This window comes from Podarcis tiliguerta (genome assembly GCF_965153285.1).
Source record: "Podarcis tiliguerta genome assembly, chromosome: 11".
NCBI classification, from domain to species: Eukaryota; Metazoa; Chordata; class Lepidosauria; order Squamata; family Lacertidae; genus Podarcis; species Podarcis tiliguerta.
Window position 1 is genome coordinate 9,504,300 of NC_139544.1, and position 17,210 is coordinate 9,521,509.

Sequence of the window (17,210 nt, forward strand, 5' to 3'; positions counted from 1 at the left end):
CTAGGCCTTGCCGATCGTATGGTCGGCGGTTCGAATCCCCGCGGCGGGGTGAGCTCCCGCCGTTCGGTCCCAGCTCCTGCCCACCTAGCAGTTCGAAAGCACTCTTAAGTGCAAGTAGATAAATAGGTACCGCTTTATAGCGGGAAGGTAAACGGCGTTTCCGTGTGCGGCACTGGTGCTGGCTCACCAGTGCAGCTTCGTCACGCTGGCCATGTGACGCGGAAGTGTCTTCAGACAGCGCTGGCTCCCGGCCTCTTAAGCGAGATGAGCGCGTAACCCCAGAGTCGGTCACGACTGGCCCGTACAGGCAGGGGTACCTTTACCTTTACCTAAACAACAAGGGATGCGGGTGGCGCTCTGGGTTAAACCACAGAGTCTAGGACTTGCCAATTAGAAGGTCGGTGGTTTGAATCCCCGTGACAGGGTGAGCTCCCGTTGCTCGGTCCCTGCTCCTGCCAACCTAGCAGTTCGAAAGCATTTCAAAGTGCAAGTAGATAGATAGGTACCGCTCGGGCGGGAAGGTAAACAGCGTTTCTGTGCGCTGGCCACATGACCCGGAAGCTGTACACCAGCTCCCTCGGCCAATAAAGCGAGATGAGCATCGCAACCCCAGAGTTGGTCACGACTGGATCTAATGGTCAGGGGTCCCTTTACCTTCACCTTAACTAAACAACAATGTTAAAATTGTTTCCTTAACACATTTTGCCATAGCAAATTGCATGGGGCTCCCTTATCTGGTTTATTTTTGTTTAAGGATAGTTTAAGTCTTGAGCACACATGTAAAAAAAGATCTAGAAAAGTCTTCACCAATCAGGTGCTCTCCAGAGGTTTTGGAGTTTAACTCCCATTCTCCCTAACCACTGACCGTATTCTTTGGGGCTGATGGGAGCTGGATTCTAACAGCATCTGGCAAGCACTAGGTTAGTGAAAGCTGAGGCAGGAATTCCAAATGGGCAGGGGATCAGTTTCTCCCCCTGCCCTGCCAAGAAAGGGTAAAATGAATATTTTTAAAGAATGGGTGGTTTTAATACATGCTTTCATTTACCTGAAAGGAAGATATGTCACATTTTCAGACACTAAATGCCTGTATATGTTTTCTGGAGATTCCCTCAGATATATTATCTATTTTGGAAAGAGAGAGGAGAAAAAGGGGACAAAAAACATTCATATGGTACTTTTAAGTTAACTACAAGATAATATTCTCTGCAATTCTCCCACCCACCAAAGCAAGGCATACAGTAGGACAAAGGATAGTGTGCATACAGTAATACAGAGAACTGGCTATAAAGTAACATGGCGGTCAATACAAAGCCAGAAAAAAGGCAAATAGAACCAATAACCATTCTGCATACATAAATGCTGTTCAAGCTCCAGAAAGTGTTATTGCAGTAGAATTGCAGATCAGAATTAGATTCCAGTTCAAAACATTGCTACGTTTTCTTCATGAGCCATTAGAATGCCCCAATAAATATTCAGAACCATCAAATGGGTCATTTTTTTAAACTAACAGGATTGGCTACAGAAGACTTTGCCTGCACAGCAGTCTGGCATGTAAGCAACCCAAGCCCAGTGTTATGGTTACTACTGGTACAACCGTGTTGGTACCAATTCACACAAACTGCTTTTACCAAAGAGCACAGCACCCACGTGATTTGACAACTCTGGTGGAATCCACACCATGTCCACAATATATCAGCTAGGCCTGACTCTCACAACCAGCCTACACCTGCTTGCAAAGGTGAGACTCCTATCTGTACTACTTATTTTTATAGTGTGGTAAACAAATAACCTTTGGAATCGCAACCTAACTTTGCCATATAGGAAATGCAATTATTTTAAGCCTCCATCAGCACAAGACATGAACTGTGACTGTTCTCACACCGCCTGTTTAATCATTATTTTAAATACTAAACAGTTTGCAATGGAAATTTATAGAACTATGCTTCATTAAAAATGAAAATAGGAAATATAGCATAAGCAAAGTTTAGCAACTGTACACACTTCTATCATGTTTCACCCGCCCCAGTTTTTAATCCTTAAAATATTAAAAATGCTAGGTGATACAATTTTGCAATCAGCCTTCCTAAACAACTGTGCTCTCCTAGTAGATAAAACAAAGGATAAAATTATAGGTAAAAGATAATTCAGCAGCTGCAATTCTTGATTATCCAATTAGCATTCCCAATACAATTTGGCTGTACACAAAGCAATTATCCATTGCATGGACTGAAGAGACACGTCATGTTTCAATAACATTCAAGTCCTGTTTTGATGAACAGATGCTACACAAAGTAGCACAGCTGGGTAGTTTTAGTCTCTGGAGTTACTGGTCTTAAGAGGGGACCCCTGCTTACATGGCAATCTGTATTCAGTTACTTCAAAAGGGGGGGGGGGAATGAGCATTGTTGCACTTGGGGGCCCTCCTGCACATTCTGATTAGTAGGGCGCTGGAATCATGTCACAACACCCCCAGTGGCTTGTACATTCAACAGCACAATCTATCAGTGGCATAGCGTGGGTTGTCAGCACCCGGGGCAAGGCAAGTAATTTGCGCCCCCTAACCCGGGGCAAGGCAAATAATTTGCGCCCCCCCCCCCGACTGCACTGTCCCTCCCCCAGATAGTCCCTCGCTCTCTCTCCGCACCGCACCACACGCATGGCACCCTCCCCTCCACAGTGGGCGGCGACCCGGCGGCTCGGATCGGATTCGCACAGCCAGCACTGCAGTGAGAGTGAGTGAGCGAGCCAGGTAGGGACAGAGAGCTGCGAGTGCGAGCGCGCTCCCCCCCCCCAAGATGTTGCGCCCGGTGTGGCCGGGGCCCCCCTGCACCCCCCACGCTACGCCACTGCAATCTATTACTGTTTATCTTGAAGGAGAGCTTTGCTGGCTATATGCACTGATGGAGTGAATAACAGGACCCTCACTCAACCCCTACAAGGGCTTGGAAATTAGAAGCACTGCACTTGGAAAACTACCTTGCTTGAATTTCTTTTCAAGGAATGCAGCTTCAAATTGCTTTGAACACAATGCTGTCCTACAAACAAGTAAAATACTATTGCAGAAATGTGCGGGTTCTTCGGGAGTTGCTTCTACGTAAAGTGGGACGGAACATCTGCTGTAAAACCTCCCAGTCTCAATTCATGTACATCTGCATCTGCTGGGCGAGAGCTCTGGACAGTAAGGCTGGAAGTTCTGGTATACTTCGTAAGTGATAACCTATTAAAACCATGTCCTAACAAAGACCATCTCTTCCGTAAGGATGTTGCAATGGTATCATAAGGTGAGGGTGGGGGGAATCAGTGGAAGAAAGCGCTTTTCTAATGGGGGACACATAAATTGTTAAGGTCACACCCGGTAGAGTACAGGGTCAGGTTTAAGGTGCTGGTTTTGACCTTTAAAGCCCTATGCAGCCTAGGACCCACATGCCTACGGGACTGCCTCTCCTGGTATGCCCCGCGGAGGACCTTAAGGTCCACAAATAACAACACTTTGGAGGTCCCGAGCCTCAAGGTGGTTAGATTGGTCTCAACTAGGGCCAGGGCCTTTTCAGTACTGGCCCCGACATAGTGGAACGCTCTGTCACAAGAGACTAGGGCCCTGCGGGACTTGACATCTTTCCACAGGGCCTGCAAGACAGAGCTGTTCTGCCTGGCTTTTGGTTTCGACTCGGTCTGACCCTTATGCTTCCCTCCCCTTATGGTCTTGATTTATCAGCTACTTTAAAATGACGCTGCATTTTAAATTGCATTTTAACCTGTATTTTAAATTGCCCCCCCCTTTCCTCCCTATTATGTTTTTACTGTGATTTTATTGGTGTTAGCTGCCCGGCCACCCTCTGGCCAGGGAGGGTGGGGTATAAATAAAATTATTTATTATTATTATTATTAGTCATGATTTATCTGCCAGAGCTGTCTCCTCATCTTGCTCTAAGACAGGGGTGAGGAATCTCCAGCCCATTGGTCCATCTTGGCCTGCCAGGTCATTTCCCTTCACAAGCCACACCCACCTATCCATCTGCTGACAACACTAGGTGGTGTCCGCAGGTGTTGTGGGGCCAATCCTTCTGGGTTGTTGCTTTCCCACTGCCTTCTTTGCAGGAAATGTGTTGGTGAAGCAGACCTCTCCACCCGCCACAGTGGGTCTGTCACGGCTAAAAATTGGCCGCTGTTTCTTTACTGCTAAAAGAACTAAGTCAGCATGAGTCAGCGGCCTACAAGGACTCATGCAACCCTTCACCAAATTGCACCTGTATATATAGAGTGGCCAATGTTAGTGTTGGGTGTGGGTTGGTTGGACGGTAGTAAGCTAGTTGCGTTTGGTGTGGGTAAAAGCTGTCGGTCGTGGTTGGAGAAGACAACTTTTTAAGAATAAAAGCAGCATTCTGCAAAGTACTCTTTCTTAAGGACTCTTTGTGCCAACTAGGGTCTGAGGTCCAGGCAAAGGAGGTCAGAACCTTTTTCTTTTTCAAACACTGACAGGGTCAACTGAACCAATGGATTCAAGTTACAAGAAAGGAGATTCTGACAAAACATCAGGAAGTATTTCCTGACAGTAAGAGCTGTTCCACAGGGGAAGAGACTCCCTTGGGAGGTAGTGGACTCCAGTTTTTAAGCAGAGGTTGGATGGCCATCTATCATGGATCCTTTAGATGATATTCCTACATTGCAGGGGGTTGGACTAGATCAGCATTTCCCAACCTTGGGCCTCCAACTGTTTTTGGACTACAACTCCCATAATCCTCAGCTAGCAAGACCAGTGGTCAGGGATGATGGGAATTGTAGTTCGAAAACAGCTGGAGGCCCAAGGTTGGGAAACACTGGACTAGATGACCCTTGGGGTCCCTTCTAACTCTACAATTCTATGATAATACGATTCTAAGTCTAACAACAACCTCCCTACCAGGCACCGAGTCCACAACTACTTATTTTCAACAGTACTTCAGCAAAACAATCTCCCAGATCATTCAATGGCCCAATGACATGAGCCTATTTAGCGTCATTACTTTCCCCAGTCAGACACAAGCATGTAAAAACATTACAAATCTTCAGAACAGGTGATGCTTTTGTTTTAAATGGTTCTGGATGCAAGTGCGCGCAAGCTTGTGAATGTATCATCAACCAATAGCTTTATTTTCTTCAAAACTCAGTCCAAGGTACAGTGTAGACAACACTAGCTGGCTGTAACCCTGGTTAAAGGATTAAGAGTGGTTCATCAGACTTCACAATCGCTGCCCCAGCCCTTCCCTGCTTCGGTGTGCATTCCTTCTGCTCACTAAATCATTGGTACAGATACCGAATCATTGCATAGGCAGGCACAGAGGTTCAAGTGCAAGAGGGAAGGTCCATTCCAGATTCCTTAACCATGGTTAAGAAATGGGTAGCAGTTCATCTGCTCCTGTTGCAAGAATTATAACTGAATTGGCATTTCTATATCCTATCAGTCATGCAATATTCTGGGGAATTATAATATACAACTGATCTGAGTTAAAGTTAAAACAGTTGACTTGTGGTCAAGTGTGCGAGAGAGAAAAACCTGTGGAAGTTTAGTGCATATTTTTATTTTTAGAAAAAGTAGAACTTTAAGCCCTTGTATTCTATAGATTTTGTTTTTGTTTTTTTTAAATAGCAACTTTTCATCAGCTTTACAAAAGAGTGGGAAAGAAAGCATCACAGAAAGACAGAAAATAAATAATTACAGCAGAAATGACTTTCCTAAGCCAAGGCACAAACATAACTCATAACAATAATAACACTGTGTAAAAACAGACTACAGAAGCAACTTGCCTAGTCGGCAGAACCAGTAGCCTGGCTTCCTGGCAGTGGGTTACTATTGCTTTCTGGGAGGGTTGATACGGTGGGGAGGTCAGCGCAGTGCAAATCCACTGGTAGAACCAATCTGGCACTCCTGCCAGTGTGTTTGCACTGCACTGACCTCCCAGCTGCCTAATGCCTCTTGGTAGACAACAGCAACCCACCTGCCAGGAAGCTAGAGTAGCAGCTGCACTCTACCAAGAGACAGCTTCTGTAAACAGGTATAAAAGTGAAAAGTCACAGGAGCAGGCAAACATTGAGACCTTGCAGATATCAAAGAAGAAGATTGCATATTATTCCTTGGGGAAATGAGACACAACCACACTGGTGAAATATGCACCCTTAGAGGGAGAGAAAACATTGTAAGGGGGAAAAACCCCAGCACAATCCAATACAGGTTTTAGAAAAGAGACAGGACACAAATACACACACGCCCATTTGCTTAAATGTAGAGAAGGCTATGAAAGGCAACACAAGATATACAAGAAACTCTGTTGGTGTCAAATCCCCATGCATTAATGTAGAAATTTTTTATTTAATTTCAGGTACTACTGGAAGTACTAATGGAAAGGTTAGATATTTGAATGGTACATCAGCAGTGGTGATTCTGCTTCGGCAGCTCCATCTAAAATAAGGTTACATCTAGAAAAGTTGGCAAACTGAACCTAGGAAGGATTAAGGAAAAAAAAACAAAGAACACAAGAGGTGAAGGAAACTGCTTACCCTGAAGGAAGAAGATGAGAAAATAAAGTACACAGAGATGAGTCCTGGAGATGACCTGAATTACAGCAATTCCTGAGGGTAGGACCCAAGAAGGGTAGCCCTCCAAAAGGACATAATTAGTGCCAAGCCTGAGAAAAAGAAACACTGTTACTAAGTTAATGCAGGATTTGGGATACAGAGCTGAGATGGAGGCAGGAGACAAAGGAGGAGGACAGGACACACAGGAGCTATTTCTGAATTAAAACAGACAAAGAGAGTCAGAAGAAAGGATATTAACCCGTGAAATAATAGAGGAGATCAAAAGCACCCACTTCAGAAGTAATCTCAAAGTGTATTTCTATCTGCTAACAAAGAACTATAAAGCTCTCTAGCTAATGCAGTTCTGCCTTTTAAGTATGAACAGGCTGATATTTTAACTGAGCAAAACTAAAGCTACGACGTCTTATTTCACAACACTTATCATTACTCTGCTACCAAATATTCCACGTATCAGCCTCCCTCAATGTGACGGCTTGGGATGTTTCAGACTACGGTCCCAGTCTCAGTCCCAGCCATCATAATGACCAACGGTCAGGGATGATGGGGGTGTTAAACATCTGAAGAGCACCAGGTCAATGAAGGTTGTCACATCCTTTTCCAGCAGCACACACATGCTGCTCAATTTAATATATGTCACAATTACATACAGATGATTAGTGACGAAACCTACCCAAAAATCATGTTCAAGGCACTAACAGATTGCTTAACCATCCCACTAATTATTTTGAGTTATTGCATATTATTTGAAACGCTTCTTTCTTCTGTTTCTAAAGTTCAGGTCCCCAAATAACCCAGTTTTTGATACGGTATACCACAAGAAACTCTTATTGAAAGATCCAAGAGAGCAAATGGCCTGACAGGAAAAGACAAACGGAAGAAACTACATTACCTACAAACACTGAAAACATAAATGAAAATGCCATTAATGATTCATGATCTTCATGGAATGAAGGAACAGCACATTCAGATTCATTTTCTGAAAACATTCTAGATACAACAGGTATGATAAACAGTTGTCTTAATTTGAGATTTTACCTTATTTGGCTTAAGGTTATATGTGGTAATTTGAATTGCAAACCCAATTTTCACTGGAGCATTCAAGGACCACTGATTTCAAGGCATGTCTAATATTTTCTCAATAACACTCTCACTAGCCTTCAGTTCTATGGTTCTGTGTTTATTTCCAAAATAAAACTTGTAGGAATAGCACCATTTGCAGTGTTGTAGCCACTTGCATCATTATGTATTATTCTTAGATGTATCTGAAATCAACAGCCGCAGAGTAACATCTAAAAATGCATTTAATACATTCATGCAGGGGTATGTCAAATATGTCATTTCTTTTTTTGAAGGGGGATGTCAAGGTATCAGAAGGTTAATACAACCACCTACAAAACATTGAAAAACAACAAATATTTTATTGTAACTCCTTTTACCATTAGAGAGTATACTCGAAAGCATTTAACATTCTGGTGATAATAAATAAATAACTCTATAGTGTTTATTTATTAAATTTCTATTCAATTACTATTAGTTTCATACAGCTGCAGTCATAGAAATCAATAATAGGAAGACAGTAAAACTTGCCATATTAAGAACTGTCAAATTATCTGTGCGTAAAGGACACCACACAATGTCTAGAAGAACAGCCACAACAACTAGACAATTAGCACAACAGATTTACTACTTTCTGGTTAAAATCCCAGTCCCACTGAAAACGTTCAAGTTGTCCTCTATAAACATCAAGCAAAAGTTTAAAGCCAAACAGTGAAAACAGCTTAGGAATACAAAGCTCCACTAGGTAGCAGTGATTCAGCACTAAAACGACACATTTCCTACATTAAATGCAAATTATAATTACTCCCACAAAATGGAAACAGTGACAACGCTTCTATATGACAAGGCAAGACTCGAAAGCACTGGCTCTTGTATTTTCTGTGGGTTTTTTTTAAAGAACAGTGAGCTAATTTTCAGTAGCTGATAAAGAATCTCTCCCTTTATGTGTTGGGCTAGTTTTGGCAGCAACAACAACTGCTGCTTTAAGAAGTACAGAAAAGCATTACTGCGGTCACTTAATTTAAAGGACAGAACTTTATTGATAAATGCATGTAGCGTAATTAGCTAGTTAACAGACACATATTTTCATATGAATTAGGGGAGTTATTCAACATGTGATCGTTCCAACAGGGCAAGCAATTCAGTTTGCCAGGCTGAATGGTCCCCCTCTCCTCCCCCTACACACCGTTCTAGGGGTTCTTCCGAGCTCCCTGAGCCAATTTTGGGGGACATGAGAGAGGAGGAGAAAGAGGAAAGGCTTCCACTTACACGACTCATAAATTGAATCCTGCCGAAAGAAAACAACCTTTTTGTTTTGATTTGTTTTGTCTTAGATGGTGTACGTATGTGCTGCAGCAGGAATCACCCAAGGAGTAAAGAAGGGATACCTCTTTTTTTAATTACACCTGCTATCTGAAGCTTTTATATTAATTAACATTAAAAAAGTGTTGCAATTAGGTAATTGAAGACATGTTTTTAATTAGTCAAAATGTGTTGACTAAGTTTGGGGGTGCCTGCAATATAGCAATTGCAAGGAGAGCTCTGGAAGGAGAGGACCACACATATAGTTGCATTCATGTCCCCTTCTAGCTCTAACTTCTCCTGCCTTGTGACAATTGCATAATGCACCAGTGTAGGCAGGGTTTATTGTTCTAAGTTGGACAGGACAAATCAAGAACCATATCCATGCCAACGTGTGATCATTGCTTAACAGGGTATGAATACTGTAGCTCTTTGTACGGAAATCCTGCTCAAGCTGAACTTCCACTCAGCTGGAGAAGAATTCTGGACACACCATGCGACTTTCAGAAACAGTTAGCAAACCAAGCCACACTGTACAGAGCAGCTTATATCCCTTTGAAGATTGGAGAAAGAAGGATCCAAAACATATTGTCTACAAAAGGTATCTTCGTTATGAAAAAAGTAAAGTTACAATTCAATAAGCCTTTAAAGCAATTTAAGCTTTCATATCAGAAGGAGAATTATCGTTGAGAAAAATTATTTTCCAACTTTCTACCTTCAGCACAGAACTTTTTTGAGATTGGCATGCCCATTAAAGCAGTTCGGCACATTGCAATGGATTCTAGAGTACGCTGAAGAGAAGGAAGTTGTCCCCAACCTGGTGCCTCCTCCTTACGTTTTGGAGTAAAAGTACAGCCCACACAAACAACTTGCCCTCTACCCCAGGGGTGGATAACATTCTTCAGCCTAACAGCTGGAGTCCCTTGTGGAGAATCTTTTGTGATGGGCAGAGTCAGAGGTAGAAGTGTGGTCCATTCCACCCATTCAAAACTCAAAGTGTTCAACCTAATTTCCCCTCCCTTCATCCAAGCAAGCAAGAGACATGGTTACACAGTTCAAGTTCATATTCCGGACTTGAGGAGTATGTACAGCAGTGCCAATAATGGATGTGGCCTGGGGAAGAGGGAGAGAGCATAGTTCCAAGGGCCAGAGAGGCATAGAGGGCCACATTTAGTCCCAAGTCTCAAGCTCCCCATGCCTGCTGTACCGATTGCTGGACCTCTGTGGTTACTTGAAGGAAATGTACTTTCCACATACAAATCTTAACTGAATCATATACGAGAAATTACACTAAGGCTGCAATTCTCAGCATGTTTACTTGAATGTTAACACCATGCCGATCAGCAAGACTTATTTCAAAGAAAGCATGTTTAGGATGGGAGTGTTAATGTGAAATGTACCATTCTTTTCCAGAAAAATGATCTGTGAGAGAAAGCTTACCCCTCACCCTAGAAATGCACATTGCCCCTTCTGTGCCACTGCGCCCGTGTGCCAGGAGGTAATCATGAGCAAGATGCCCTTCAGGAATGCATGTCCACCATTACTCACTGGCTCACTGATGTACCCCTTCGTGTCCAAGGAAACCCAGGATTTCCTTGAACAGAGTTTGGTTTATTACATGGTTCTCATTCTTTTCCCTTCATTAATACGGATGCATGTGGGATTACGCTTCCAGTCGTACAGGGTTCATTCTAGAAGGATGCTCTGATCTGGTGCCATGGATATGTGTCAAAGCTATTCCGCCTTCCCAAGTCTACACCTGTGTGCTTTGTGGGTTATGTTTTTCGTTATGCTCACTTTACGTTTTTGTATTTGAAATGTGCCCACAAAAATAAATTAAAAGTAAAAACACAACTATTCCTCACGGGCATGGTTTGTCCTCCATTATATTTTAACACTGCTCCCTCAAACTAGCCCCACTTAATTCCCAGTTGTCCCAATTCAATTAATGTTTTAAAAAGTCTTTCATCTTCTTCGAAACATAAAAACCCTGGACTGTTTATAATAGGGTATAACTAGATCTACCAGTGGGCCTGATCAGTGTTTTTTTTCCTGGGGGTACTCAAATGTACACAGTACTGGCACCTTTTTTTCTAGAAAAAAAGCACTGGGCCTGATCCTCATCTTCCTCACAACCCCGCTTGTCAGGTTGATGCCCCTGACTCATCTGTCAATCACCTGACATCACAATGACCATCAGGTGACTAGTTTTTGCACTGATCTGTGCACGGAAGCCAGGACGGATCAGCTGAGCACTGGGGCTTGCAAAGAACTGCAACTTCTTCCCCTGTCTCACATGGTATCCTATATGACATCTGGTTTAGCAAGGCAGGTGAGCTTTCCAAAATGGTCTGGCAATAAATAAATCCATGTATCTAGTAATAAGAGTAGCAGCAGCAACAAGTGAGGGGGAAATGGGGAAAGAAAATGGGCTTAGGGATAAAACTGTAAAGCAGTTTTATCCTATGAATGCATTCCTTTTCCTAAACTGGGGGCAAAAGGACATGAACCACAAGTTACTTGATCACTAGACATGAGGGCGTAGGGACGACACAGGCTTGTGGGTCTTTGACAGTTTAAAAGTTAAACATTAGAATACTTACTGCGTAACAGCCTATGAGGAAGGCTGCGTTGACTTGCTTTTTCTGATCAAAGCCAGTATAATGAACAATCTTCTTTCTTAACATGGTAAAGGACTGTACCAAGGAAATAAACAATGGAGTTATAACCCAACTCCTTGCATTATAAAAAGTTGCATTTCAGTCATATTTAAGTAGTAAGCACAGATAGAAAACAGCCTCATTTGGTAACATGTAGTTACACTGTTACATTTTATTTAAGACATAATTCAAATAATTACTTCTTTGCCAATGCCTTTCTACAACAAAGGACACTGGGACCCAGCATACATAGTAATGAAGGTTGAAATGGTAAGAAGAAGAAAATTAAATGAGCTAGAAGATCAACTATCCAAAGCTAAAATATAATTTAATGAAACAATTCTGAAGTCCACAACATAACATAAGTGTTTGAGTCAGGAACAAAAGAGCTTGTGTAAACATGAGGTTATTATGAGAAGCAATTTCCTCAACTTTGCTGTTTTAAAGGGTCTTTTGTAAACTTTAATTGTACCAGACAATGTGAAATTTATTTACACACCTCAGAGATTCATTAGTCATTTATAGAAGAGCAATAAAAAAATACACACCCTAACATAAATTTGAACCTATAGTGCTGTCCTTCTCTAGACATGCTCTTATAAACCTCTAGCTCCTCAGCAAACAGCTTCCCTGTTCACTGAAAAATAATTACTACAAGGCCACATTCACACCATACTTTTAAAGCACTGCGATACCACTTTAAACTATCATGGCTTTCCCCAAAGAAACCTGGGATGCGTTGTTTGTTAATGGTGCGATGGCTGTTAAAAGTGTTTTCACAGCACTTTAAATGTATGGTGTTAATGTGGCCCAAGCAGAGTAACTGGAATGTGAAGATCCAAGAGTAATCCCATAACCAGCTCCTCCACATAGTACTTCAAATTCCAAACTTACAATTTATCAGATCTCCACAGCAAACATCACTTTAAGTCTTGCAGCTGTGTGTAACTGCTGAGTCACAAACTTCAGTTTTCACTGTTTAACTTTGCAACCGCATTTCAAAGGCTGAATGAAAACATATTTGCAGCTTCTGTTTTTTTTATTCTGCAATGTCTTCCCAATAGGCATTTTCCCCCATCTGCTATCTAAATAACTTGAAAAAATGTGGGAAAGCCTGGGAAATAGTATGACTTGTTTGACTGGACGAGCCATTTCTTCAGCATGCTGGCTGTCCCAAGATCCCTCACACTACTACATAGTACAGTTTTAAGGCTTAATTGCCACTATATACTACTACAGTTCTATAAAACACCCGAGGGTATTATTTTTGTAAAAACTTGAAAATAACAGATTGCCTTGTACACTGTTCCATCTGATCATAAAGGAAAAAGAAAACAGATTACAAGCTTGTGGTGTCTACCGATCTGTAGCAGGGAGGAACAGCAACTAGATGTATTTAACCTTCACAGAATCCATGAGGAACAAAACTAGATTTACTTCTTCTAGTTATTTGTTCCAATATTACAGCAGAGGTGGAGTTTGGGGAGTTGGTTTCCTAATTATTTTAAAGGGGAGACCACAGCCTACCTCTGGGGGTCTTAGGGGGGTAATCCAAGAAGCGCTTCTGCTAGGACTTTTGGCTGTGCAACATAATTTCCCCTCCCCCTCCTTTCCTCACGCACCTCCTAAATTTGCTCTGGGTCCCCCGCCCCAACTCTCTGAAACATATTTGGGGAGGGAGAGCACAGGATGCACAGGGAGAGTTGAGTGTGGGGAAATTCCATTACGTAAGTAATTTTCAATTTTATATTGATCAAAAGATTAAATATCATGCCGCTGAATAGACTAGGGCAGAGAGCCTCAGAGCTTTCGTCATATGTTTTTATTTGGCTTGCCTCTTGCCCAGGGTGCGTAATGCTGAATGGTGGTCCACAAGGAGCTACAACTTGATCCCTTGTGTGGGTGCAGCACGTCATCTATGGGGGCCCTATATTTGACTTAGGTTAGAATCCCAACCATTTCCTTACAGTACAAGATACATTTTCCTTAAAATGTTAAAAACAACAGGGTATGTTTATTATAAAGAACCAGTATTTTAATCGTCAAGAGGTACTGGCAAACATTGTTAAGATGTTATTTTTTTAATGAAAAAGATAAAACCCACTGAAATACATATTATCTTCAGACACTGGCAGGTTGCCAGAAACAAGGAATTCCATGGGGGAGGGGGCACTTCCACTCCAAACAGTGTTTCCTAGTAAGTTTATTTTGTCTGTGATACCATGAGGACTTTTAAGTTCCATGGTTTTCAGTTTCTTGCCTTCTGCCTTTATCCATTAAGCACAGAATGAATTCCCTGTTATTTGTACTCCAAAATAAAAGCAAGTTCTACCACATTCTACCACATTATTCTACCACATTATTCTTCCCCACCCTTTTGCCAAACCCAAACACACACACACACCATTCTCTGGGCTACCCATATTAACACCAACCTAAATCCCTTTCACTTTAAATATTTTCTGCCAGTGAATATAACGTAGTAAAAACAGTGCACACATGAACTTCAAGTGAATAATGTTCAGTCCCAGCAACATTTTATAAAGGAACATAATAACATACAAACCATTGAGTACAAAGTCATTTTTACCTTCAATTTTTTATTTAGCTTGCAACAGTATCTGTAAATCATTGCCAGATTGAGTGGGCCAAAATCTGCATAGAAACTTGGGGAAAGGGGGCGGGTGGGAAAGAGAGGGGTGAAGAGGAAAAAAAGTTCGCTTAAACTGAAATACTTCGGTTGAAATGGCTGTTCAAAAGAACCACATCCCTCCTCAACTCTGCCAGCACTGCCCACATATGCAGGCATTATAGCTGACATATCACTTATTCAGATTCACTTCTAGATTACTGTTCGAATACGTTGCAATTATCGGTGGAAAAACAATTATGCAACCCTCATACATATTGTAAAACAGCTCTGCGGTGTCTACTGGATTACAATGTCAGTGTGTGTTGAAACAATTTGGGAATTTTCTGTAAAACAATTTGCAGACATTGTTTTTAGAAAAGTCAGTCTGAAAGGTAACAATGCAGAAATTACAAAAGCTTGTTAGCACCCTGTTAAAACCCTTCAAAACCTTTCCGTTGCAAATTAAAATATATACTGAAGGTGACAAGAACTGAATAAGGTGGAAGTTGCCCACTGGATCTCTGAATAATTCTTATTCTGTCCTTGCCTCCTACCAATCAGCCTCTGCTGTGGGTGTTTAATTCAGGAATATCTACCAAAGGCAACCCACAAACGATGCTGCCTATTTCTTGCTGAAGAAGTCTCTGATCTGAGCCTGTCTTTTTTCAGAAAACAGGATGCTTGCAATGACGTAGCAAAGATACAGAATCTTGATTAAGCAGTTTATACTGGCTGCACGCAGTTTTCCCTCAAACTATGGCCTATTCAGGTGATCCACAGAAAGGCTGATGAACAGTTGAGACCATCTGTTCTTGTGTCTGCATGACTGATGATTTTTTTTTAAACAAGGGAAACTGAAATTGTTTTCATCAAGACCGTATTATAAAAAGCAAGCTAACAAGGCCCTGACTTATGGTCCAGGGACAACAAATTTCATAATATAGCACAGGCATCATCTACAATCATTTTCTGAAATGTACCAGTTAAAGGCTATTTAAAATATGATCTATGTATATTGCTTTGATAGCCTGTTTGGTGTAGTAGCTAGGGTGCTGGACTAGGACCTGAAAACCAGGGTTCAAATCTCCACTCAGCCAATAAGTTTACTGGGACTCCCACTCTAATCTACTTCACAGGGTTGCTATGAGAAATTGAGATGAGAACTGTGTGTGTGTGTGTGTGTAAAATATTAAGTGGTCCCTCAAGAACCTTGCTAATTTTTAGTTGGGGATATGCAATTTGCTGCTATAAGACCTAGTGATGGCTACTTTCTTGGTTAAACTAATTACAGTCATACCAATTAGTCAAACTAATTACAGTTGCTTTAGGTTGAGCATTTTCGGGTTGCACTCCGCGGCGACCCGGAAGTAACAGAATGTGCTACTTCCGGGTTTCGCCACTCGCGCATGTGCAGATGCTCAAAATGACATCACGCACATGCGCAGAAGCAGCGAATCGCGACCCGCACACATGCAGACGTGGGTTGCGTTCACTTCAGGATGCGAACGGGGCTCCGGAACAGATCCCGTTTGCATCCAGAGGTACCACTGTGATGGAATCATCAATGGTTACTAGTGGAGGCAACAGAGGCTCAGAAGCAGTATGGCTCCCCAGCAATATACTACTGGTGGGGAACAACAGCGGCAGAGGGCCGTTGCCTTCACATCCTGCTTATAGGCTTCCCATAGGCATCTGGTTGGCCGCTGTGGGGAACAGGATATTAGACCAGACAGTCCTTTGGTTTGGTCCAGCAGAGATGTTCTTACATTGTTTGGTTACCTTCAACCATCTTACTGGATCCTATGGGCAGTGGCGTAGCATGGGGGTGCAGGGGGGGCCGGCCGCACCGGGCGCAACATCTGGGGGTTAGGGTTAGGGGGCGCAAATCCACGGGTTAGGGGGCGCAAATTACTTGCCTTGCTGACAACCCACGCTACGCCACTGCCTATGGGCCAGATTCAACTGATGAGTCCTGCTAGTGGAAGGAAGCATGCACAAGGACTTCTGCTGGTACAAGGGGCTTTTCCTCCGTCTCTTCCCCTGTGCCTCCCCCAAATGACTCAGAGGGTGGGTGGGAGAACACCCAGAACAGTGTATAGGGGGAGGAGAGGGGAAATGGTTTGTCTGGCAAGCTGAAACACTTGCACTGACTGAATGATTGCCGTAGTGCTTTGCTGAATTTCTCCCATTACATTTTCCCTTCAGGGACAGGGATATTATAATAATACCTGTTCTGATAAAGATTCCTATTACATCCTCATGCCGCTTTATTTCACTGTGTTGAAGAACAAGGGAATAATATTATACTTACTTCTCATATACAAATTCATCATCTACGCAGAAATAATGTGTGCTTGAGCTACCACTCTTTGGTTTGTGGAAGAGAATGGCAAAATAAACACGATCTGAAATTGAAAAAACAGGCATGAAACTAGTATCTGTCATGAAAGCCAATATATCTGCAAATATGTTGATCATATTTGAACTGAGTTACAGCTGCAGATATAAAAAAACCGGATATGCTCTTGTGCCAGGCAACATAAAACATTAACAGCTGGTCATGGTGGTGAATTAAGTGACCAAAATGCTATGTGTGGATGTAGGAAGCTCAGGCTCAAACCCACATTGACCTATGTCGCTCAGTGGGCGGTTTCAGGCAAAGTTCTTCCAACCTACTTCACAGGGTGGTTCAGAGACCAGAACACCGCTTAGTTTCACTGTGAGAAGGAAATCATACATTACTAAAGCCGCCCTCATGTATGCGTTTTATTAAGGGGAACAATGTGTAGAACAGGGCTGTGTGCTTCTGCAATGACACCGGCTCCACTCCAGAATCCACGCATTATAGGAATGGACATTTGCAAGAAAAAGCCTAGGCTTTTCCTCCCTCTGTGCCTCAATACCACAACATGCAGAGACTTTCCCTTGCAGATATCCACACCTAATAAGTGGACATTGTGGTGGGTCTAGAAACCCTACTCTTTAGC

General features: G+C 42.4%; 1 protein-coding gene across 12 annotated transcripts in view; it reads right to left on the reverse strand.

The window, feature by feature from the left end:
• The window catches only part of CDC14B (cell division cycle 14B), a 57,844-nt gene that overhangs the window by 25,088 nt on the left and 15,546 nt on the right, over positions 1-17,210 (reverse strand). For all 12 annotated transcript variants that reach the window (XR_014503069.1, XR_014503070.1, XR_014503071.1 and 9 more), the window contains exons 2-5: positions 16,535-16,628; positions 14,182-14,257; positions 11,535-11,627; positions 1,046-1,122 (exon numbers count right to left, since the gene is read on the reverse strand). Coding sequence is in view for 8 of the 12 variants with exons in the window: in XM_083404087.1 (XP_083260213.1) it covers positions 1,046-1,122; positions 11,535-11,627; positions 14,182-14,257; positions 16,535-16,628 (340 nt within the window). In the remaining 4 variants the exon portion in view is untranslated. The remainder of the gene's footprint in view (positions 1-1,045; positions 1,123-11,534; positions 11,628-14,181; positions 14,258-16,534; positions 16,629-17,210) is intronic.